The sequence below is a fragment of the Daucus carota genome, chromosome 7 (genome assembly GCF_001625215.2).
Source record: "Daucus carota subsp. sativus chromosome 7, DH1 v3.0, whole genome shotgun sequence".
Classification (NCBI taxonomy): domain Eukaryota; kingdom Viridiplantae; phylum Streptophyta; class Magnoliopsida; order Apiales; family Apiaceae; genus Daucus; species Daucus carota.
In genome coordinates this window covers 11,307,876-11,333,351 of record NC_030387.2, presented here as the reverse complement: position 1 = coordinate 11,333,351, position 25,476 = coordinate 11,307,876, and the positions used below count along the sequence as shown (strand labels likewise).

Below are 25,476 nucleotides of genomic sequence, written 5' to 3'. Positions count from 1 at the left end.
ATTTAATGTTGTTCCTTGACGTATTGACTTGTTTTGCCCGTACTGCTCATATTTACCTAGCCATTTTGAGTTTATATTCGTGCTATATTGAGACGATTCCTTGTTCATTTTTCTTGTTGCTATTATGGCAACTTCATTTTTATTTTTGTACACTTGTTAGACTTTATCCACTTTACACCACTCAATAAAGAAGTTGAAACAAGACACATTTAAGCATTTGCTCCCCTCGTTTTACTTACAGACCCCGCATGTTGAATCAAATGCATACTAATTTATGTATAATATTCTTTAATTTAATCATTTCTCTATGACAAAAACATATAAGCAATGTTCATCATTTTCATCCAACTTTCAGAAAAAAACGTGAAATGAATATACAAAACAAGACATGCATGGACTAAAAATAAAAACGACACTTCGATGATAGTATTCCAATACATATCCAGCTGATGAAAGCAAAACGATAAATATGATGCACATTGGTTCTCCAATATAAATCCTCAACCACAATAGAAGTAAACATGCACACAATTTTCAACCAAAACCACTCTCCCCTAAAACAAGAAATGGTAAATATTAAAAAAAAATCCATACACCTACTAATAAACGAGGCAGTGATCTATCCTTCCGTTACTCATGTACAAAACCTATTCAACTAGTTTGTTGGTAGCAGCATTTAAATTACATGTACATCAAATGGAATAAAAAAAACCATTAGACACTCCAAAAACACTCTACTCACAAACTGGAAATCTTAGCAAATTAAAACTCAACTAGGCATTATATCAGTTCCTAAGGCTAACATAACTCATTTCGTAGCTTTTGAGAGAAAAGCCCACATGCATCCATACTCATCAATTACAGCTGATAATGCTAGAAAAATTGTTGCATCCAATCGACCTCATAACTTCCAGGTGTCATCTCTAAGATTATATCGACTAACCCTGTCCAAGGCAGGAGACATTACAAACAGAGTCACCATTGATTTAGTGCAACTTACGAGTCAGACAAATCATAGAAAATATTCAACCAATTATAATTTTGCTCTTTTTCTTGCATCTTTCTATCACTTTTGAATGAAGTCAATCATCCTCTATTAACAGTAGCCTCAAAATGTAATGATCTACAAAAAAACAAATTCAATACTAAACATCATATAATAGAAAGTCCTAATCACATTTTTTTATATCTTTAATTAAAATCAAATCTGACCTTAAATCAACAACATAAATAACAAAATATAAAGAACCTACTTTTACATTTTAAATTTGATTCTTAGTGTTAAGCCTAATGTTAATTCTAATTTAGAATTAAAATCACAATATTATCACTTTATCGTAAAATTCCATCAAATATTGAAATATCATAAAACATAAAATAAAAAAGAATCTCACACGTCATCACCTTATTTTCACCCATTCATACAATCAAACTAATTCAAGAAAAAATTCAAAATCCTCTCAATTAAACAAATTTCTGCTTAGATTCAGTTCTTGTCGTAAAGTCTTATGCTACTTCCACCATATATTAAGTTTAGTTGAATGAATCATAGTATACGTGACAAAATAAAATGCCATAACAGAAAAAATATTTGATACATTAGAAATTCGAGAATATGCATATTTTGATTCTATATTAGAGTCATAAAGTAAAGATAACAAATAACATATATTACACCTTAAGGATATGTGATTGTATCAAATATGTAATTCCATAGTAGAACTAAAATTAATGAAGAACAAAATAACCAAGGAATATCATATATAACATGGTTCTACAATAGAATAAAAACAAATTAGCAAGTATTAACAAAATCAGGTAGTAAATTAACAAATCAAATTTAATGTTCAATAATAGAATCGAAATCATAATTGAAATCAGTTATGACCGTAGAATCACAAACTCTTACAAATGAAACAAATTTGACAATTAATTAAAACGGATAAAAGTAGTCAGAATTAACATAACCTGATGGACATCGAACATCGAACATCGGGAGTTGATTTGATAGTTTGAGTTCATTCAAGAAAGGTTCCCGGATTTCATTGTGTGCGCCACAAAGAGTGTAGATAGAGGGATGGAGAGGAGGGAGAGTAGATCGGGGAGAGAGAGGGAGCGAGCGAGCGAGGGGGGAGAGCAGAGGAGAGAGAGCGCCCGTAGAGAGAGAGTAGAGAGAAACACCGTAAGGAACAATAAGCATCAAGATCTTTTTTTTTCAGAATTTCACAACCGTTAGATCAGATAAAAACGAACGATTAAGATTAAATATAGGGTGTACTATGAAACTCCATATAAGATGTCCCTCCATGGAATTTAGGCCTTCATATATATATTAATAACAAAAACTTTTATACTTAAAGTTTCAAGTTTAAACTTTTGTAATTTGTATACTAAAATTTGATTGAAAATGAATTTAGAACATAAAAAAAATATTAATATCCGAATAGCTGTCTGAGTACTCGTTTTCCGAGTACTCTCCGATTTCTGGATACTCATTTTTTTCAGAACAAAACCGAGTCAATCCGATTTTCGATTTTTACAACCTTGTATATATCCAATATATGAGTTACTTAATTATCAATCAAAGTCGAAGTTTTCGGTTATGCTGTTGTAATGCGATGCGTTCGGACAAGTTAAAGCCATACTGAATTGACACTGCCATGCTGCCTCTTGAGGTATCAGAACAAAATTTATGGGAGTTGTGGTTGAAAGCCATGATTACAAAAAGAAACATTCCTCTTCTGTATTAAAATCGTGAATTTTTTTAATTCATTCTACAACAGTGGATTCCATCCATTTTTAGCTTGGTATTGCGCTAAACATATATGATCATCCCTATGCAATGGGACGATGAAAAAGATAAAACACTCAATTCTACTACCCGATTACTCTACACAGTGCTGAAGCCTTACATTCAACTAACAATGCCAGTGCATCAAATTGTAGAACTAACAGGCACTAATGTCCGATATTGTTTTTCTGTTATAGACATTATGCCATTGGTATCTGGAACAATGTCACCTTCCATCTCTTCTTTAGGAGGGAAGCCACGGATTCGTGCCTGAAGCCATTGGTCTGTTACTCCACAATTAATGGCATACTTGATGGCGTGCTCCAAATAACCTTTATCAGTGATGAGATTTGGTTGAATTGTCAGCTTTCTCATCAGAGCTGTACAAAAATCAAGAAGTAGGAGTCAGCACTATTTTGGTAGCCTTTTTTTTTCTGCTTGAAAAAATCAGCTTGCTTATGAAAATATGTGTAATTCAGTATGTGACCATCAATTGATATAGATACAGTAGTGCTTACTTAAGGTCATACATGACTTCAACGTACGAGTGCAAATGCTTACAAATATCGATATAGGTAGCAAAAGCTGAACTACTTTATTAATATCTACTTTGCCATCCGTTTTGATTCCATTCATGTAAATATGGTATGTATGTGTCATACTACATTTCATATTTAAGGGCCCTCCGAGTGACATTGTGTGAGCACCCGAGTGGCAACAGCGCGCACACACAAGACAGAAGGCAAGAAATTTCAAGAAAGTGAAAGTACAAACTAACATCCTATAAAGTTACGGGCTAGATAAATGTGAGCACCTGAGTGGCAGGAGCGCACACTCAAGACAGAATGCAAGAAATTTCAAAAAAGCGAAAGTACAAACTAAAGTTATGGACTAGATACAAGTGCACAAGCTAAACAAGTTAAATGAAACACATACAGAAAAAGAAGTAAGATGATGAGAGCTCAGACATATACATGATGCATTATGTGAAAGATACTTTTAAATGTGTTTGCATCTTTTGAGCACATGCACCGCTAAAATCTCACACATGTCTCACGAATGATCTTCTATCAAGTAGGTTAGGTGAAAATTGACAGAAACTGATCTACCTACAGTTTTTCGTATCATCCTAAATCTTGGTTCCTTGGTAAAATATATATTATGAGTTAAGCCAACATTTAGCAGCTTATAATAACACTAGAAGACTCATTTTCAGCAAAAATATGAAAAATTATAGTATTGAACCTAAGATAGGAATTGAAGCTAATAAGATGAGACAAAAAGAATGGAAATATGAGCAAACAGAAGTACAGAACAGCTTTGTTACTCGGACTCGGGTACGGAGTGTCGGACACGACACATATCTGAGTGTCGGACTTGGGAACTTTGAAAATCGGGGACACAGGGACACTGTCCAATTTTTGAACACAGGTACGAGGACAAATCGTAGTATACTAATAAACAAGTATGGTAAGTTAGACATCTTAGTAACAATAAAACTCAAATCAGACATGGTTTTGTAGGGGATTTTGCATATTAGGAGTCTTCTGTACTTTAATCTCATCCTTGCTTCTTTCTTTTTTCGTACATATTTCTTTTGAATTGTAAGTTTGACTCATATTTGATTTTTAAATTGATCAAAGTGGGCACATTCTAGTCAAAGGATCCGATACAAAATAGGTGCTGTGTCCGAGTGTTCGACACGGGTACGGTAACCTAAATAGAAGAGTCGGAGTAAAATAGCAGAACAGAACTATAAGATGCTATTGTACTTATAAAAAACCTACAATTCTTTGTAGGGCATAGGTTTTGAGAAGAATGCATTAAGAGATACACTAAGGTCTAAGGCTTAAAAAGATTCAGTTGGCCTTCAAGGGAATTTAATTTCTTTAAATTCCACTCCTTACTCTATATAAAATTATAATTACTCTAAACTCTCTGGAGTAACTAATTTCTTAAATCCAGAAATTAGGTTACAATAAATTGTTCATCTTGGTTTTGTAAATTTTCTTACTCCACTGATTTAACATGGAGTACTTTATCGTCTGTACAATCGGAGGAGGTAGCTACACTCTAGTTAAATTATTCAAATATTTAAAATAGTTTTAACCCTAACAGAAGATAAAATAGACACAATTCAGATATGTAATCGGGGGATGATTAAGAGAATTACAAGAATTAAGAATGCTTCCTGCTACATAACCAACAATTAAATCGTAATTAATAAAAGTGGTGACTTCTGTTAATTGTTGACCAATAAAATTATCTCATGGGATCTTTTAGAACCAAGAACAATTGTTTTTTGAAAATTTATGGCTTCATGAATTAAAAAAATTATATATTAGTGATATGCAATTGATGAATTCTACTAGCCACTATTTAATTTCTAGAATATTTCTTTTGTAGTTAATTGTGGATTTAAATTGCTCATTTAGAATAATTAGTACTTAATTAAAAATCCATATAATTAATAAATAAACTTATTTTGTCAGATATATAAGCTTAACATTAAATAATTCTCTCCATGTGTCAATTTACTTACCATTATACTATTAACTATGAAGACCCAACTTGCCCGATTGTGTTTACACTCGGAGAAGTGTATACTAGTCCTACATAGTAGTAGATGAATTTACCTGCAACAATGCCATCCCCTGCTGCAGACATGTCACAACTGAAAGGAGTAACAGGTGCATCCTCCATCCCAAGGACAGCTCCATCGTGTTCCTTGGTGTAGTAATGAATCTTTGACGTCCCATTTGTTACAAACAGAAGTTTTAGATTTTCATGCCAAAGTGGAGCTAAAACTTCTGGTGCATAATGAGGGAACTTTGATTTGTCATTATTTTTGGTATCAAAATTTTCAAAGGGCTCAATTCCACAAAGAAATTCAAGCTCTTGTGTGGTAACCTCAATAACATCTGCAAGATCCCATGCTTGTTGTATGAACATTTTGGTCTCTTCCCCAGATTGCCATAATGGTAATGGAAGGTTTACATCATAGAAAATCAGACTTCCTAACTTCTTTGAGATCTTGATGGCTTGTAATGCAGTGGATCTCATCTTTTTATCAAGCAGTGAGAATGTGTTGAAGTAAAACATCTTTGCCTGCAACAGAGGTCAAAGGGATAAGATAAAACTAGATGGCTTAATCTAAAGTAAGCTAGACAGCTCGTAAAATTAGATTCAAAGCAAACAGCCAGGGATTCATTTTGAAAGTATCGCTGAAATTATCTTTTCTTCACAGGTCAATGGCAGAACTACACAATCAATTTAATGACAAGAAATACAGTTGAGTGCCTGAGTCTTGTCAAAAACAAGTTATTGATTATTTTGCACAGTATTAGAGATATTATAATATTAAGAAAGCATTCAACCTTTAGGCTGTGAGGCTTACTTAAATTACATATATCATTGGTAGATTTGACCCAAAACAGATACAGAGAGGAAAATGCCACAAAACGCACCCGAAAAGAAGAAAAAGAGATGGCTAAAAGTGCTTATTCAAGTCTGAAAAAAATATGATTGCCCGAAAATTATTTGTGACAAGTCACCAAAGAGCGGATAATTTGCTTGTAAAAGGATACTCAAACATCTACTTCCAAGCAATCTAGCACCTTGAAAAGGAAAGGTGTCTACATCAGGTATCTAATTTAACAAGCCAAAACCATGTGATTCATGTTGAAGAATTTTCAAATCTTTAACCACCAATTTACCGAGTATTATAAACACTTCAGGTTAACAAAAAAAATGTGGAAGAGTTGTGCACTTTTCTGTTCAGTCTGTTATTCAGAGTCACGCATAACAATTTGATTCCAAACTTGTATGAAATAAAGTGGCAGTCCATAAGTTTAGCTCCAAGTTTAGTAAATAATCAGAATATATCAACCAAAAGAGAATACTGGGATACTGATATTGCAAAAATCATCCATACCTCCTTCAACACATCTATGTTGATCTCAGACTTCAACAATGAATCCTCTGCACATGGTTTGACACAAGTCATTCTCAAGCCACCTCTCTTGCCTATCTTCATTTGTGAAATTGCAGTAACTCTTTTACTATCAATTCGAACTGATCGTGTCTGAACTCTGCTTTCATTTAGATGCAATAACAATGCTTGACCATAATCATCGTCCCCAATTTTTCCCATGAAGGCAACTTTACCACCTAAATTGGCCAGAGCCAATGCAACATTGCTTGAACAACTCCCTGGAGCCCTAATGTACTTTTCAGGGGCCCATAAGGCATCCTTCATTCTTTCATGCATTTCATAGTCAAGAAGCCTGTTTGCAGGTCTTCCTGAGGGCACAAACGAGTGTTGAGCAGATCCGAAGCAACAGACAAGAGGAGGCCATCCATAAGTAAAACTGATATCGTCTTCTCCATCATCATATTCAAATTCCAGTCCTTTCTCATTATCATCTTCCACGTCAGTGTCAACTGCCTCCCCTTCACTATCGCTAACTTCTGTTTCACTAACTTGATCAACTGGATCCTCGATCTTCTTTTTAGTCCTCCGCCTAGTTACCTTTTTTACAGGTTTTTCCTCCACTATGCTGTCAGAGGTAGACTCAGCTGCTACTAAAGCTGCAAATAATGTACGTACATTTAAAAAATTGAGCTAGGTATCATAATAGCAATAGGCATTAATTATATCTGGCGGCAAAAAAATATCCTGCTTTTATCTGTGTATGCTAATACAACACCTTTTTTTCGCGTTCGCCTCTGAGGTTTTTCAGTCGACACGGGAAATAATGCTTTATCATCTGTGACATCATCAGCCTTCTCTGGTAAAAGGCTATCCTCTGGAATTTCCACTTTAGCTTTTCTACGACCTCTAGCTGGAGCCCGTTTAGAAGTTTTCCGCACCTTTTTCTCTACAACCTCCCCTTCTCCATCAGAACCATCACCAACTAAAGATTCTGAAAGATTTTTCTTAGATAAGGCTGTCGGTACACATCTACTCCGCAATCTAATATCCTGAGGTTGTACGAACTGAATCGAGGCAAATAAAGGCAAATTCAATTGCCACCTTCATAAATCAAAACAACACAAATCTTTTATCACTAAAAGCATAAATCATCTGCCCAATTCTCAATTGGCTCAAAGACAAAAACAAAATTTACAACAAGAACTACCTAATTCATAATTTAAGAAAATCCCAAACAAACAAAGTTCACAACTTTCTTGGTTTTATTATTCATACAACAAACCAACTCAAACGAAATTAGCATGATATCAGCAGACACACACAAATACACACACACATAAGTATACAAGAACAAATCAGCAAAATAAAAGCTAGGGAGTCAAAGACAAGGGGAGAGAGAACCTGGGCAGCACATAGAACTGTGTGAAACACAGAGAAGCCATTTAGGAGCTTCCTCAAAACCCACTGGGTTTAAGGGTTTATACAACTCAACTGAACATATGCAGTTCTAGTTTAACAAGATGAGGCTTTGCTTCTGTCTTAAAATATTATTTCCTTTATTTTATTTGGTTCTTTACTTACCAAAACACAGATTTAATATTTTAGTCAAGCCCATCGCGACCTGCAAGCCCACACGGCCCACTTTGTACCCGCATAAAAATAGAAAATAGTATAGATACTTTCATGAAATTATCATATTTCAATTACATTTTTTGTTTATAATTTTTTGGCCGAGCTCATGATTATATTGTTGAATCACTACTACAACAAATGCCATGTCATCGATTACCATATTAAAATAATACATTTTATTTATAAAAGTTTGAAATAATAAAAACATGCTATATTTGAAATATAGTTGATTAATATAGCAAGTGCTATCGAAACAAAATGTGTTATAAGTTCTGCAAAATTTACATAATATCTCATAGGTCAAATTTAGCACATCATTATAACCAACCCCAATTCAACAAACCATTGTAGCCAACTCGATTGGAGATACTTTTACGGACTTCATTGGAGATGCTCTAGTATAATAAATTATTAATAGTACAATGGTCAGCTTTTAGGCTCCCTTTCATATATAACCAGTACGTTCAATCACTTTTCAAAAACAACCAGTTTTTTTTCGAGTTTTCAAAACTAACCAGTCCAATTAATTTGTGTTTGGGCGACCCAAATTATTTTTTTGGAGCCGTTAGGGGCGCCCCTTGCAAGGACGACCCAAACTTGTTTGCTAACAAGTAAGGGACGCCACTTACACGGGCGACCCGTGCTGGGTGACCTGTGACGTGGTCGCCCCAGTCACGGGTGTCCGCGTGGCTGCCCCGACCACCTCAAAACACCCCCCCCCCCAATTCTTTTCCTCCTCCCACATTTTCTTTCTTCTCCTGCAGTCGACCCCTCCCCCGGTTTAAAATCCACCACCCCTCACTCACAAATCAGCCTCCAAATCACTCAAAATCAGCCTCCAAATCATTGTCATTTCAGATCGGTACTTAAAAGCTCCAAATAAATCTCGATTTAGCATCAAATTCAAAGGTAAATTCATTACCTTAAGCCCCTTTCAAATATTACATGCATGTGTATATATGTGTATAATGCCATGATTTGGATGCATGCTTATGTGAATTTTTATCTTGAAAATTGTTGCTTGATGTTGGGTAAGAATTGAAGTAATATATTGTAGCCTTTTTTATATAAATTTAGATTTTACAGATTAGTGAAATTAATATTGGTAAGAAAAAATAAATATAAAATTCAAATATAAATTCGGGCATAATATTTCAATTAATATATTAATATATCGAAAAATTGGAATCAATATATAAATATAATATTGGAATGAATATGTAAATATAATAGTCAAATTAATATATTAAACCGATATAAAAATAAATCAAAATAATAGCATATAATTTATTCAATTAGTATAATAATATAAAATTGGAATTAATATATAAAATTCGCACTAAAATATAAATATAATATTTCTTATGAATATTATAATATTCGAATTAAAATATCAATATTAAAAAAATATATTAAAAAATATAATATTAATATTCGAATATATTAGTGGTGTTATAATATTAAAAAAATATATTAATAACTCGTAAGAAAGAAAAGCATATTATATTCGAATTAAAATATAAATATTAAAAAAATATTAACATATAATATTTGAATATAATATATATAAATTTTCGAATATAATATATTAAAATATTAATATTCGAATATAATGTATTAAAATATTAACATATAATATTAACATATAATATTCGAATATAATATATTAAAATATGAATATAATATTCATAAAAAAAATTAACATATATAAATATACTATTTGAATTAAAATATCAAAAAATATAAATATATCGAAATAAACCACTTTTCACATATTCGAATAAATATATAAATATACTATTTGAATTAATATATAATATAATTTTTGAATTAATATGTAAATATAATATTGAAATTTATTTGTTGGCGCAGATGGATCCCACAGCTTACTGTCCCGGCCCTGTCAATGGCAACTTGTTGACATTGCAGTACGATCACAGGTCCCAGGCGATGTGAAACAGGAGAGAGGTAATGACCTGACTTATTGCTATTTATTAGAATAAAACGTCTGTTTTATGATAAACTGCTGACACATTATGCATTTTAATTGTGCAGGCACCGGAGGATTTTAGACTGAGGACCAACTTCGGTGAATATTGGAAGATAGTTAAAAATAACTGGCCGCATCACTCGATAGTGACTGCCATCACGGCCGCGGGTTTTGGATGGGTTTTCAGGTTGGGGCAGGTCAGGCATGATAGGGGGTTGATCACAGCTTTCATCGAGAGGTAGCGTCCAGAGACGCAAACTTTCCACCTATCGTTTGGAGAGGCCACCATCACACTAGAGGATGTTCATCACATTCTCGGCTTACGGACCACTGGCCGACCACTTATCCTGCACGGGTACACCTCCACTACAGCCCAGATGAAGGATTTGGTATGGGATTTACTTGGACTGTCTCCTGGGGACGATGATTTGAGGAAAGACAGCTTGAAGATCCAGTGGTTGATTAGTCACTTTGGCACATGTCACCGGTTGGACGAGGTGACTGAGGATTTTGGTGCGCAGTCTATCTTTCACATCAGGGCACACCTACTCTGTGTGATTGGATCATTGTTTCCCACTGGTAGCGGGAACTATGTGCAGCTAAGCCTTCTTCGGTTACTAGATGACCTGCAGAGCCTGGGTGGTTATAGTAGGGGCAGTGCTGTTCTTGCCTACCTATACAGGAAGATGTGTGATGCGAGCAGGGGAGTCAAATCCGACTTCAATGGGTATGCCACATTACTACAGGTACGCATGAAAGTACCCTCTTTAATCCCATTACTGTCATTTAATTTTTACAAATTGTCTTCCCATACAACTTGATGTGCACATATATGTACTTTGATACCAGGTGTGGATATAGAGCAGTTCCCTACGATAGCTCCACGACACAGGTCTCAACCCCATTTTACTTACCCACTTGCGCTGAGGTTTGTAATATGCTACTTTTCTCGTAAACGCATTCAATTATTGCACATGCACTAGTTCTCTTCCTTAATATAAACATTTTGTTGTAGGTGGCTGGCCTCCGTTACCCGTACTCAGGCGTCGCGCTCTTAGAGTCGTATCACCCGGTACGAGTTGGATAACAAGGTTGTGGTACAGTTTATGTGGAGGCCGTATGCAGCTTTAGATGATGAGTTTCAGCCCGATCACACATTGTACTTGCAGTGGACAGCTCCTACCCCTTTGATGTAAATGGCATATGTCGAGTGGTGTTATACTGACAGGGTGACGAGGCAGTTTGGGTTCGTTCAGGACATACCCACATCCTCCCCACGTAGGAATCATCAGGACCTGCACGGCGTCGTCAACGAGTCCATTAACTGGGAGGGCACCAGGGAGACATACACTCGTTTGTGGGATACGTCCCTTGACCGAGCTCTGACATCTCCTCCACTCATGCCGGGCGAAGGTTGCTCTCTCGCATACATGCCTTGGTACCTCGGGGTTACACGTAGATACATGGTTAACCCCAGATTTTGGACCACGTCGGATGCTTTTCAGGAGACACAGGGCGCCACAAAGTCATTGGTAAACAACCTTCTTACTAAGCTTTTTACTGTCTTCCACAATTACTTTAGTTCTATTGCATATGTTATGTCATTTAGAATGGTGTTCTCGGTCCGACTTTTCTTTGCATGTTTGCTAACAGGAGGAGCAGCTTCTAGATATGGAGCCTGCCATTGACCCTGCTGCCCCCGATCTTAATCGGGCACAGAGTCTTCTACAGGGGTTGCTTGCTCGTGTCAGGGGTCAACGAGGCCCTGCCAGACGCAGAGGTCGGCGTCCTGTCACACCTGTTGAGCCGGAGCCTGGCACTTACTACACTCATGTGGCCAGTAGTAGCTCAGATAAGGGAGGCTGGTCGCACCTTGTTGGCACTTTTAGTTTGCCAGATAGGGATGCACCAGGTGCTTCAGGGGCGGGGGAATGGCCCCGTTGGGTGGAGGTGCCAACTCATACTGCTGAGGGTTGTGCAGGGGATGACTACGTAGGTGGTGAAGGTGGTTTTGTGGTGAATTTAGAGGATGACGAGGACACCTCTGCTGCTATGGGCACACACCTGCTGCTGGTGGGCACACACCTGTTGCTCCTCCACTTCAGGAGTCATACCAGTTCTTAGATCGAGATGTTTATTGTCTTGACATGTCATTCCTGGCTGATCAGTACACCACACTTCCGCTATAGGCCCTGGTGCCGTCATTTGGTAGCCCATCCTACGTGTTCGGGGCACCTGCATTTCCACTTACACTGGCACCGGTGAGGTCCACTCCTACTCCTGTACATATGCATAGTTTCGGTTCGTACGCTGCTAAGAGCAGTCCGTGGGCAGTACAAGATGAGTCGGAACCCGATGGGCCGTCCCAGCCTGAGCAGAGACAGCAGCCACCCAGAGATGCAAAGGGGAAGGGCAGGAGATGTCACACGCGCAGCCATATCTTTGGGCATAAGAAGAAGTACTTTATGTATTTTCAGTTTCTAGTTCCATAGTTTGCTTATGTATGAACATTTACTACTTGTTTAAAGTTTTCAGTTTATGTCTCATTATGTACGTAAACATCTTTGCATAACATGACTATTATTGCAACTAACAATGACAAAGCCACATAAACATTGTAAGCATCAACATACCACTTAAAATGCCACTGAAACATAGCAGTTAGCACTTACAAACGTGACACGAGCAAACAACATTTGGAACAGTTATAAAGATAGATAAGGAGATGTGCATAAGTTAAACAACATTGAAAGACAAACACATAACATGAATAACATCACACATCCTCAGAATCCCATCGAGATCCATCACCTTTCATGGTCTTCCTCATTCTTCTTACTCTTTCGGCATCTTCGTCTCCATTTCTGCCACTTCCACTGCCTGCGATCATTTGAGGTCACTTATTTCCTCAGAAAGTTTGTTGATTACCACAGTTGCACGGGTGTCTAGCCGCTCATCTAGCCATAATAAGTAACCACAACCACTTGCGCCGTCAGGACAGTGCAACATCCGTCAACCAACATCGGGACCGTTGTCCCGACAAACCCTCTTAACAAGGACTTTGTCACAGTAGCACTTATCGACAGCAACAGAATCCATAAATGTTATAATGTGTTTGAGCTAGTGATGAAGGTGAGATGATGAGGGAGGGACTTATTTATAGGTGAACATGACATATGCATCACTTTAAAATCTTAAAATGTAAAAAACTTAATATATAAGACTGGGTTCATAAAGTAGGGAAGGACAATGTATTATTGATTAACAATACAAGGGCAGTGCTAGGACATCAACTTAAATCAACGTTCATTTTTATTTTTTGAACAACCCTCCCCTTTTTTTTCCCTTCACAGATTTAAGGCCTTCATCATGCCTCTCTCTAATCCTCTCCTTCGCAAAGTGATGATCCCATATGAGGTCACTCATCTCCTTAGTCATCTCAGTAAGCACTGCAGTAGCACGCGGCTCAAGTGGGTCATCGATCTAGAACATGTATCCGCACCCCTATGGCCATAGTGGACACCGGGACATCATTCTTCCAGCATTAGACCCAGTCCCTCGATAACTACTATGAACGACAAGCCTTTCACAATAGCACGTATCCCCTTGAACAACCTCACCTATTGGATCCATGTAATTAAGATTTGTTTAAAAAGTGTGATCAAGTTTTCCACTATTTATAACCCCAATTTCGTAAGTAGGGTCCCTTCATACACATGTTCACTCAGCATATTACCATTATTGCGGAAGAAAATAATGGAGACATTACATGGCTGCATGGCTACAGTGTCCGAATCTCTGCCAAAAATAATTCACATGGGTGCATTATAGGCTTCACATGGGCACAGTGTCCGAATCTCTGCACCCCCGACCATGCCATTTAATTTTATCAGGGTTACAGTAAAGGAATCTATGCAGTTTCACATGGCCCGATTCAGACACCTCCACCACTTTACTCAACTAGTTTCACATGGCTTCACCTGGCTACAGTAAAGGAAGCTATGCAGTTTCACATGGCCCGAAGCTTTTCACACACCTCCACTACTTTTCTAACATGGGTGTACTGAAGGCTTCACATGGCTACAGTCCATGAAAGCTGTGCAACCCTAGCCTTCCAACTCAACTAGTTCACATGCCTACAGTGGATTATTAGTCTATATCTACTCATGTTTATTGAAGGTATGTACATTTACACCTTCAAACTTAAATCTTCTCATCACGAAATGTTCTCATCCTCTAGAATTTGGTTGCTACGACAAATGGATGATGACTACTATAGTTTGAGATACACCGATCCCAAAGAGTATTTCGCTGGAGTGCGGCGCGAGTGGGCATTCCGTCTTGAAGAATCGGATCAGTTGAGAAATGATCTGATTGGTCTCAGTGCAAAGCTCCCCGTCTGCGATTCTTTAGCCGTGTATCCGGCTCTTAACTTTAACGGTAGTTGGGTTGATTATCGCTGTTTGGTCATTGAAGCTGTCGGACTAATAAGGGAAGAGAACAACAGAATGTTGTTACGTCGTTGTCGTTTCTACATGCTTAAGTTGGCAAAAGATTCGACAACTGCTAGCGGTAGGGAAATGACTTTTGAAGAAGAATGTCAACTTCTTCAAAATCCACATTACTTGTCCGATGACCCGATGTCCGATGAAGAGCCAACTGATTCCGATGATTCCGATTAATATATTTTATTCTTGCTTTTATTTCGATAAATCTAGTTGTTTGTACTTGCATTATATTATTTCAATGAAATTGCACTTACGAAGAGCATGAACACAACATTACAACTACTTCAGAATGACTCACGTCTAACATATGACGAAATTCATCACAGATGCTTTGCATACTCGTCAAAATTCGATTACAAAATATCTATCACTTTTGCATCGTATTCTGCCCAGCTTTCTTCCAACAATGCTATCCTTTGCTCCTCCGTGATCTATCCTCTCAAGAAAGAATTATTTGTATCTCTATCTTTTCTGAAGTGATATTCTCGCAACGCCCTGCCTACTCCATACATAACCTCAGTCCGGGTCTCATCCTTGGTCGGCACCCAATGTCTGCCCTTTCTTTCTTCTCGATACTGCAACAACCGCATCTCCGCAACGAACTTCATCTTTCTCGATCCCCTTTCCGCAACAATTGAAAGCTCACCTTTCGTTTGTTCACAAGCCAATTCTTCCATCCCCTCGTCCGCCTTTCTCGATCGTTTATGGTTCTCCATTTAGAGCTTTGTTTATACGAGTCGATCTGGAATGTGTGTGTATGTGTGCTTGATTCAAATTATGACAATGGCTGCAAAGCTAATGGTATTTTATAGAAACATATAGGTTACGAAAATTCACAATTTAATTAATAAGTATCTAATTACAATTTTATTAATTAGATACTCACTAAAACTTGAATTATATATATATATATATATTATTAATTACCTTTTAAATTATATTTCAATATGAGCTTAAATATTTAAATATTACAATCTATAATATAATATTTTATAATATTATATCATTATATATTATAATATTATAAAATATAATAATATAAATCATAAATAAGAATATGCCGATTATTGATTTTTTTTAAATAAGGCAGGGTCGCCCGTGTATAGGGCGACCCATATACACAAAAAATTGAACAGGGGTCGCCCGTGGCAGGGGCGCCCCGTGCTCTGTAAATATTATAGTTTGGGTCGCCCGTTTTCAAAACAATTAAGCTGGTTACTTTTGAAACTCGAAAAAAACTGGTTGTTTTTGAAAAGGGGTTGAATAAACTGGTTGTGAATGAAAGGGAGCCCAGCTTTTATGAATGGTACCATTATTTATTTTTGACTTATAAATATATGGTTTGTTGTTGGTCCTAGATAGTATTGTAGAAGGAGGGGGTTGAATGCAATACTGATAATTTTAAATATTAATTCAACAACAAATATAAGATTCAAGTTTATCAGTAGATTTGTATGTAAACTTGAAGAACATAGTAGTTAACTTCACAAAATAAATGTATTATTTATTTCGTTGTTTTGCTACAACCTCAAGAAAGAGTTTCTTCAGCTTAAGTTCTTTCAAGAGATACAATCATTGTTGTTCTTCTTGTTGCTTGCTTACAATTGAACTAGTGATGTTTCCTATATGACTATCAGAGTTAACAACACTATCATCACGGCTTATGTAAGTCTACAAGTAGATTATGCTTTTACGGCTACTTGTAGATTGCAGCCCATGTGACTTTCCTAAAATGCTAATCAAACAGATATTACATTGTATGAAAAGCAGCCTAGGAATTTTAAGCTTTGCAAATCCCAATGGATAGTGACTTGACTCTTTTCAGGTGGCTATCCACGACTTTGTGTATTCTTGAGCTTCTGTTGTAGACTTTGCAGGTGTGCTACAAAACAGCTTTCTGCAGCATCCCTGATCTTTGAACATCTTTATCTGCAATAGGGTTGACTTAAAGAAGATTCAAATGCAATCCCGCATCTCCTATGACAATGATATAGTGACACCAGTACTTGCTGTCAAATAATAATTTTGATGACAATGACTTCCTGTAAAAGCTTCTGCTTGGAAATCCAAGTCCTGCTGTCTTGCATGCGGAAACTTGCTGTCTACGGACTTTCAACCAATGTTGCTGTAGATATAAACCATCTGTCGTGACCTGAAACTATCTGTCTTTTGTAGTACTGCTGTCATCTAACTAACTGTAGCATTTCTTTATTCTTGTTGTCATTCCAATGTGCGACTTGAGGATTGAACAATTTAATGAACTTCTTCCAAGAATATTCTTATTACATGACAGTTACGAACACAATACGAAGACATACTCTGGCTGTGACAGTATGTTCTACTCAGAAAAGTCTAAGTAAATAAAAATTTTAAGTTGACATCTATCTATTACCCATATATCCTAACAATCTCCCCCAATTTATTTTTATAGACAATAATAACAAATTTTCAATACAATCATGCTATCAACTTAACTAACATAGATCAGATTAGTTAAAACTTTGTTTCTGAAAAATGTTAAAGAAACTGAATCACTTGTACACAAGATATGGCAATTGTATGAACAAATGACACAGTAAATTAAGAAACATACTTCTATAGACTAAGCAGATGGAAAAGATTTAGTACTTAGCTCATTTTCGAGCTCTCTTTTCCTCATTTGCTTTCTGTTCTTTTTCCTTTATTTCTTCAACTAACTGATTGAGATCAGCAACCAAAGCAACTTCTTCTGGAGTTACAATGAAGTCTTCGACTTCTTCAATTCTTTGCATAAGAGAGAACTGAATTGCCTTGCACCATCAACAGTGAACCATATTATGTGTCCAGCGGAACAACTCCTGAAATGTATTTCATCTCTTTCCTTCTTGAATTTCTTTCCAGGGACAACATTTAAGGTTGATCTTCTCTTCTCATCAAGCTTAGGATCTTCATTATCTCTGCTTGCTAGAATGTGCTCACATTCCTGAGCAAACTGAGCATATCCAAATTTTTCAAGGAGCCCACCACTCTAACATGCATATTCTCTATAACTTCAGTCTTCATCTTTTACAGACTCTTAAAGTGAATTTCCTGATCCTTGTCCTTGAATCTTAATGGATCAGCAAGAACATTAGGAGAATAGATTGGGCTACTGGAAGATTCTCTGTTCAGATCCCTAAAGAAATTTATCATTTCATTTCTCCATGCTTGATGAGTGGACTAGAAGCCACGGTACTGTTGAGCTTCGGTTGGATTCCTGTGTTGAGGTTGTCGAGGTTGTTTCTCTTCATCATTAGCCGTCAAATCAATGACTTCATCAACAGGAGCTTCATTAACTTGTTCTTCCTCAACAAGACTGAGATAGTCTGAATCATCATGCATCTTCCAATCACCATAAACACGCTCATACCGCTTCTTTCTAAGATCATAGTAATCACAAATAGGCTCCAATGTCTTAGTAGAAACAATAGGATTGTCCTTTAGAATTTTAATCATTCTTTCGAGTTCGAAGAAGTACATTGCTCGTGTGTCATCACTTCTATGGTTATTGAAGTCCTTATTGGCGAAGACAGTTTGATTCACATGACCATCGATTTGAGGATGGTACAGCTTGTATCCTACAGTGTGTCCATTATCATCATAATCGATTCCTACCTCAATGATTCTCTTTGACAAGAGTCTTTTCATTACACGAAAACTATTTTCTTCAAGGGTCCGGATTTGTAGTATATATCAATTCTGGCATAAAAGTTCTTTGTGTGCACTTTAGGCTTGCACTTAGTCCTCGACCATAGCCTTGATGTCTAGTTAGCTGTCCTTTTTTTAATGAATTCCTCGAAGGCTTTCTTTCTAAACACCTTTTGAGATTGAGTAAGAGAAGTTTTCACAACCTCGGCATTCTTGACAGTATCTATGACTGCATCTTTGATTTCCTTTTGAAAGACTTGATGAACAGTAGCAGCATCTGCATCATCAGTGACAGCTTCGGTAGTGATAGTAGGTATGATAGTTAATTCTGTTTCCATAGGAGTTTCTTGATTGACATTAGTTTCCATCTTCATAGGAACAACTTCGTTGATAGTAGCTTCACCATCGATGACAGTATTTTTTGTGACAGAAGTGTTGACAATTTTTTCTGTGACAGCAGCTTCAGTCTCCATTTGAACCTATTCATCGACAGTGACATTGACAGCAGGTTCCATGACAACATCTTCTGTCCTGCTTGCAGTGGTATTCCCTTTCAATTCTTCAGCAAGAGAGGCTGAAGCTAACATGAGTTCCATGACGGCATCTCTTGGACATTACTTTTTCCTTGACTAGCTCCCCTACTTCCGCTGACTAGATCCAACTTGTGACTCCTATAGAGGCTGATCTGAATCTTCTTTATTTGATCTAGCACTTTTCTCCCCTTTAAGTAAGTTGGCAGCATGAAGGAGGATGGAGAAAGAATCGAGTGCAGCTTGAATCTTGGAGAAACCATCAGCAACAGAAGGAGAAAGACTGTCTAACTTGTCACGTAGGACAACAATTTTCTCTTTCAATGAGGATAACCTGGAGGAAGCTTGAATAGTAGGGACACTAGTTCTCAACCTCTTAAGATGTGGTGGAGGAGATTTCGGCCTGAAGTCTGTTTGGGATCTCACACTCTCAGTGTGTTTTAAAGTGATCTCATCACTTCTAACGGTTGAGCTCTCAAGGCCTAGAGCCTTTGTAAGTGTGGCTCCCTCAATTGCCCTCTGGACATGCTCAAGTCCCTCTCATTTTGCCAGAACATTTGGCTGCCCCTCATTTTTATTCCCGAGACTCTATTCATTTGTCTCTCTTTTCTTTTTCGCACCCTCACTCAACCTAGTTGCATGAGTATGAGCAGTACTTGAATCCAGTAAAGAAGATGGAAGGGAATGTACATTAAATAGAGAAGATATGGGAACATCCTCATCATCAGAATCATCTTCAAGAATAACATCCTCATGAAGATGCTGCGTTGAGGTGACAGCAACCTTTGTAGAAACAATGCTGTCAGTTTGAGTGAAGACAACAGTTGGGACTACGACAGCAGGAGAACTGGTGACAGCAAGCGATACACTCACATCAGGTTTATCTTCGATAGCAATAAAGGCTGTGGTACCTGCAAAGTCATTAACAGTAACAGAGACTGTGACAACAACTTCCTCAGGGTAAGTTGCTGGAGGGAGATCAACTAAGGTAGTGGTTGTTTCAATATCTGACTAGAATCTACCTTGATCTATCTCAGTGTTTGGAGGGGTGGTGTCCATTATACTTTGAGTAATAGGTTCTTGTGGACCACTTGATAGGGGCTCTTCCAAGGTTGAAAATGGAAGATCAACATCTGAGGGGATGGAACTGTCCCCTACTCTCGATGTTATAAAAGAAATAAGTAATGTGGGACAAGTAGAAGATAAAATCGCATACATGATTGGGGGCTGAGTCACAGAGGTAACTTGTGGCTCATCAATTGGATGTGGAAAAGATACATCACTGTGCGCTACATCTATGTGTGTTTCTACAAGTGTAGGCTTCTCAGGAGTGTGTGTCTGAGTTTGTGCAGACTCTTTACAGGATGCCTTGGACGACATGCCAACTTCAATAGATGTCTCTTGTTGATAAGAGACATCTAGAGATGTGTTTTCTTTCCTTGTAATGTCTACATCCTTTTAGGAGGATGTAGCTAGCATGGCTGACAGTAGCTTTGGCCTTTCTAGCTCTCTTCTTCTTAGGCTCAGAAAGAGTCACCGTGGGTTCTTTGACAGCACCATCCTTATTTGCTGCATCTTGTGCAAGTTCTCCCTCAACATTCTTATCGGCTTCTATGGGTCTTTTCTTGGATTATGTTTGGGCCTGTAGAAGGTGCTTAGGTTGTCTAGAGAGCCTAAGTGGAATGTATGGTTTGGAATGTTAGTTAGCTAGGGTTAGGTCTATTCTAACTTCATCCTCAAACGAAATGATGAAAGGGTCATCAGTAAATGGAGAACCAAGGTTGGACAGTTGGTCAGCCATATGCCGGGTTTAGTGCAATCACATATCTTTGCTAGGATTAGAAGTAATAAGTGCAGTGTGTATGTTCCTTTTCAAAACAAGACACCCCTTTGTGTTAAGAGCGTTTTCAATAACACCACAAAAGTTTTCTTGGATTAGCTGGTTATTATAGGAGATTCGTGAAATACTTTTCTAAGTTAGCCACCTCGTTGACCCGACTCACAAGAAAGAATGAGAAATTTGAGTGGACCCCAAAGTGTGAGGAGAGCTTTCAAGAGTTGAAGAAGATATTGATTACAACACTAGTGTTAACCTTACCATATGAGAAGGGAGATTTTGTGATTTATAGCGATGCTTCACATACAGGTTTGGGTTGTGTTTTGATGCAACACGGGAAAGTAATTGCATATGCATCAAGGCAATTGAAGGACTACGAGACTTAATATACTACCTATGACTTAGAATTAACTGCGATAGTTTTTGCACTTAAGATATAGAGGCATTACAGTGAGAAGTATGAAATCTATATGGATCATAAGAGTTTAAAGTACATTTTCAGCTAGAAGGAGTTGAACATGAGACAAAGAAGATGGTTGGAACTTATCAAGGACTATGACTGCACCATCAATAACTACCCAGGAAAAGCTAATGTTGTGGCGGATGCTCTAAGTTGAAAGGAAAGGTTGAAGATGTTGGTGACTTCAGAGGAGTTGGTTCGAGAAATGGACAAGATGGAGATCGAAGTTAAGATTCCGGTTCAGGCTAAAGAGTGGATTTATGAGATTCAAGTACAACCGGATATACTTGAGAAGATTCAACGTTGTCAGGAGACGATGATGATGGAAAACAACCAAATAGAAATGACTGGAAAGGAAGTGATGTTTCAAAAGGATGAGAAAGGATTTAAGAGATTTGCCTCAAGGATTTAGATCCCGAAAGTAGCAGAGTTGAAAGATGAGATATTGAAGAAAACACATAATTCTAGATATTCAATTCACTCGGAGAGTACTAAGATGTATCAAGACATTAAGAAGAACTTTTGGTGGCCTAACATGATAAGAGAGATAACAGAATTTGTACTTAGATGTTTGACTTGTCCAAAAGTCAAATCTGAACACCAGAGACCTAGTGGATTTTTATAACCATTAGAGATACCGGAGAAGAAGTGGGAGCATATAACTATGGACTTTTTTGTAGGATTGCCAAGATCTAGAGCGAACCATGATGCAATTTGGGTTGTAGTTGATCAACTGACAAAATCTACTCAATTTCTTCCGATTAATGAGATATATTCTATAGAGAAGTTAGTAAATTTGTATTTGAAGGAGACTGTAATGAGACATGGTGTTCCGGTGACAGTTGTGTCAGATCGAGATGCAAGAATTACCTCTAGATTCTGGAAGACTTTTCATGAATGTTAGGTACGAAGTTAAGTTTAAGCACAGCTTATCACCCCAAAACAGACGGACATAGCGAGGGGACCATACAGACCATCAAAGATATGTTGAGAGCATGCATGTGTGCTAAACTTTAAAGGAAGTTGGGATGCTCACCTACCGCTAGTAGAATTTTCCTACAACAATAGTTATCGCTCGAGTATAGGAATGGCACCATATGAAGCCTTGTATGGAAGAAAGGTTAGGTCCCTTATGTGTTGGGAAGAAGTTGGAGAAAGAAAGATATATGGACCAGAGTTTATTCAGCAAACCAAGAAATCAGAAGAGACAATTAGGAAGAGATTGGTAGCTGATCCGGATAGGCAAAGAAGGTACGCAGATTTAGGATGAAAGCATAAGGAATTCGAAGTAGGAGACAAAGTGTTGTTAAAAATATCACCTTGGAAAGGAGTGATGAGGTTCGGAAAGTGAGGGAAGTCAAGCCCTAGGTATATCAGACCCTTTGAGATTCTAAGAAAAGTTGGATCGGTGTCTAAAAGGCATATGTTAAGCCTATTTGTATTTAAGAGTATCAACTCAACTCTGATAAGAAAGAAAGTAAATAGCAAGCACTATTGAAGGAATCCGTACGAAGAACGTCAAGTGATTTATTAAAATCATATGTCTGAAGAATTTCAGGATGCTGCTGCACACCACTGAAAGAAGTTCATTAATATGTTCAAGCCTCAGTGTACAAATAATATTTTGTAGCACGTCCAGAAGTCCAGAAGGTATAAAGTTTTAATACTTTATTTATTCAGAAGATTCCAAACTATTTCTACTTATGAAGAAGAACTACGAAGACAAAGACTCGACAAACAAGCCATTTCTCAAATGTCTATTTGATAAAGAATATTTGATTCAGCTAGATACAGATGAACCAAACAGTACATTTGTGTGTCAGTTACTCAGATTAAATATCATGCATCAACTATAAGTGGTCGTTCAATGAAGACAAAGAATCAGATCTTTTAAAGGAAGTCAGAAGACGTGCTGCTAAAGAAGTGCTCAATATAATTATTCTTTTAATTAATTCACATCTCAAAATAATTATATAAGTTATGTAATTTATTTATTAAATTGATTCACACTCAAATTAATTTAATTTATGAATTTATATAATTAATATAATTAAGTGGATAATTATTGGATTAATTATATAAAGAAAATACATAATTATAGTATTTTTGGGCGGTATGACAATCAAATTGATTGTCATACTACACCATGACATGTGCTTAAGTCAGACGGCAGGCATGACAATGGTGATTGTCATACCGAAATCATAAGGTATGACAATCCACTCGTTTGTCATACCGTTTCAAGCTTAGCGGCCAAGTTTAATTGTCATACCGTTTGTCATACGGTTGTCATACCGTTTGTCATACTGATTTGATAAGGTATGACAATGCTTGTGTTTGTCATACCTTCCCACTTGTGCCATGACAATGCCTTATATTGTCATACCTTTCCATGTAATTGTCATAGCACTTTGTTAGATTGTCATATCACTTCCTTAGATTGTCATGGCTAGCTTTGTCATACTAGTTCAAGTGATTTGCCTATAAATAGGCCTTCACCTCTTCATTTGTATGTTGTTCATTGCCTTGTAAACTTTCAAGTTGTTTGTAACTTGCTATTGTTATATCCACAGTTTTCAGTGCTTTGATCACTCGGTTCTTTTATCCGCTAAGTTAGAATACTTCCTGTCAAATTTATTCTACGAACTAGTGGACATTAAAACGAACCATATTAATTATATAACGATTTAAAAATTGTTATATTAATTAATTTAAATCTGATTAACAAGTTATACTCCAATCAGATTATTCCGTCGCGATTATTTTGTGACGATTGTATTCAACCCCCTTCTACAATCGTATCTGGACCTAACAATTGGTATCAGAGCCAGGTTGATACCATTTTCCGTATCAGATCCTATACACACTCTGTAACGTCCAAATATTTTTTATTCGAATTAATTTTATTCCAAAAATTAATTCTGATTTAAAATATTTTTCTTTCAAAAATTCAAATCTCATCCAAACACTATTCACTTTAAATCCTTAAACATGAGTACACAAAAGATCAGTAGCATTAAAATCCCACCGTTCAGCAAGGAACACTTTGGCCTATGGAAGAGGCACATGTTACTATTCCTCCGCACTACGAACAGAAAATATATCGGGATATTAAACAAGGGTGTTTCTACTCCGATGAAAGTCATATTAGCACACGAAGAAGATGGTGTGTTAATACCTCATCAGACTATTCCGAAAGAACTTCATGAGTACATAGATGAAGAGAGTGAACAGATGAACTTAGATGACGCTCTTCAACTGATTTTGGTTGAATCTCTAGATCCGGCCATGTACAATGCTGTTGTAAATTGTACGAATGCAAAGCAAATCTGGGATACGTTAGAGATTATCAACGAAGGCTCAGAAGAAGTAAGAGAGAACAGGAAAGAGATACTGATGGCTCAGTATGAACAGTTTGGTTCTAATCCCGGAGAAGGGATTTCAGAAGTGTTTATCAGACTTAATAATTTGATAAATAATTTAAATCTGAATGGGAAATACTATGACAAGAAAGAGGTCAACATTAAGTTTCTCTTAACTCTTCCCGAACATCTAGAACATGAAATCACTACAATCAGGGAAAGCAGAGATCTGAATGAGATTTCTCTGGAAAGACTCTACGGAGTTTTGAAAACTTATGAACTCGAGCAAGTTCAGAGTAAACAGAGATATGGCTAGGGTAAAACACAGAACCACTCAAGAGCTCTAGTTGTTGAATCACCTACACCGGAAGAAAAGAAGGATGTTGTTGTTCCTTCTAAGACCACTCAGGAATTTGTTGTACCTGAGATGGGTCAGACTGCTTCTTCCAGTGGTTACGAAGAGTTCTATACAATGGAAGAATTAGAACAGTTAGAAGATCAATCTCTATCACTGTTTGCCAAGAAGTTTGGAAACATGAGATTCCGGAAGAACCCCTCCTACAAGTACAAACCTACTGTCAACAGGTTTCAAAAAGGAGGTTACTCATCTTCTACAAGTAAAGGAGGATACAAGACTGGGATGGTGGATCGAAGCAAAGTTTAAATGCTTTAATTGTGGTGAACCGGGACACTTTGAAACTGAATGCAAACAGCCCAAGGTTCAGGGAAAGAGAAAAGATTCGTACCATGGGTGGCTGAAGCAGAA

The 25,476-nt window shown here is 37.0% G+C and overlaps 1 protein-coding gene and 1 long non-coding RNA gene across 2 annotated transcripts; both read right to left on the bottom strand.

The window, feature by feature from the left end:
- Nucleotides 1-308: 308 nt before the first annotated feature.
- Nucleotides 309-2,216, bottom strand: LOC108195655 (uncharacterized). Its single transcript, XR_010285526.1, has 2 exons — nt 1,969-2,216; nt 309-1,123 (listed from the first exon to the last, which is right to left on the bottom strand). It is a non-coding gene; the product is annotated as an uncharacterized LOC108195655 (long non-coding RNA).
- Nucleotides 2,217-2,718: 502 nt separating this feature from the next.
- LOC108196687 (fructokinase-like 2, chloroplastic) lies at nt 2,719-8,275 on the bottom strand. The gene is made up of 5 exons (XM_017364086.2): nt 8,127-8,275; nt 7,501-7,826; nt 6,726-7,381; nt 5,428-5,899; nt 2,719-3,171 (listed from the first exon to the last, which is right to left on the bottom strand). Exons 1-5 carry the CDS (start codon nt 8,165-8,167, stop codon nt 2,936-2,938), a joined length of 1,731 nt encoding a protein of 576 aa, XP_017219575.1. The 5' UTR covers nt 8,168-8,275; the 3' UTR covers nt 2,719-2,935.
- Between the last annotated feature and the right edge of the window lie 17,201 nt (nt 8,276-25,476).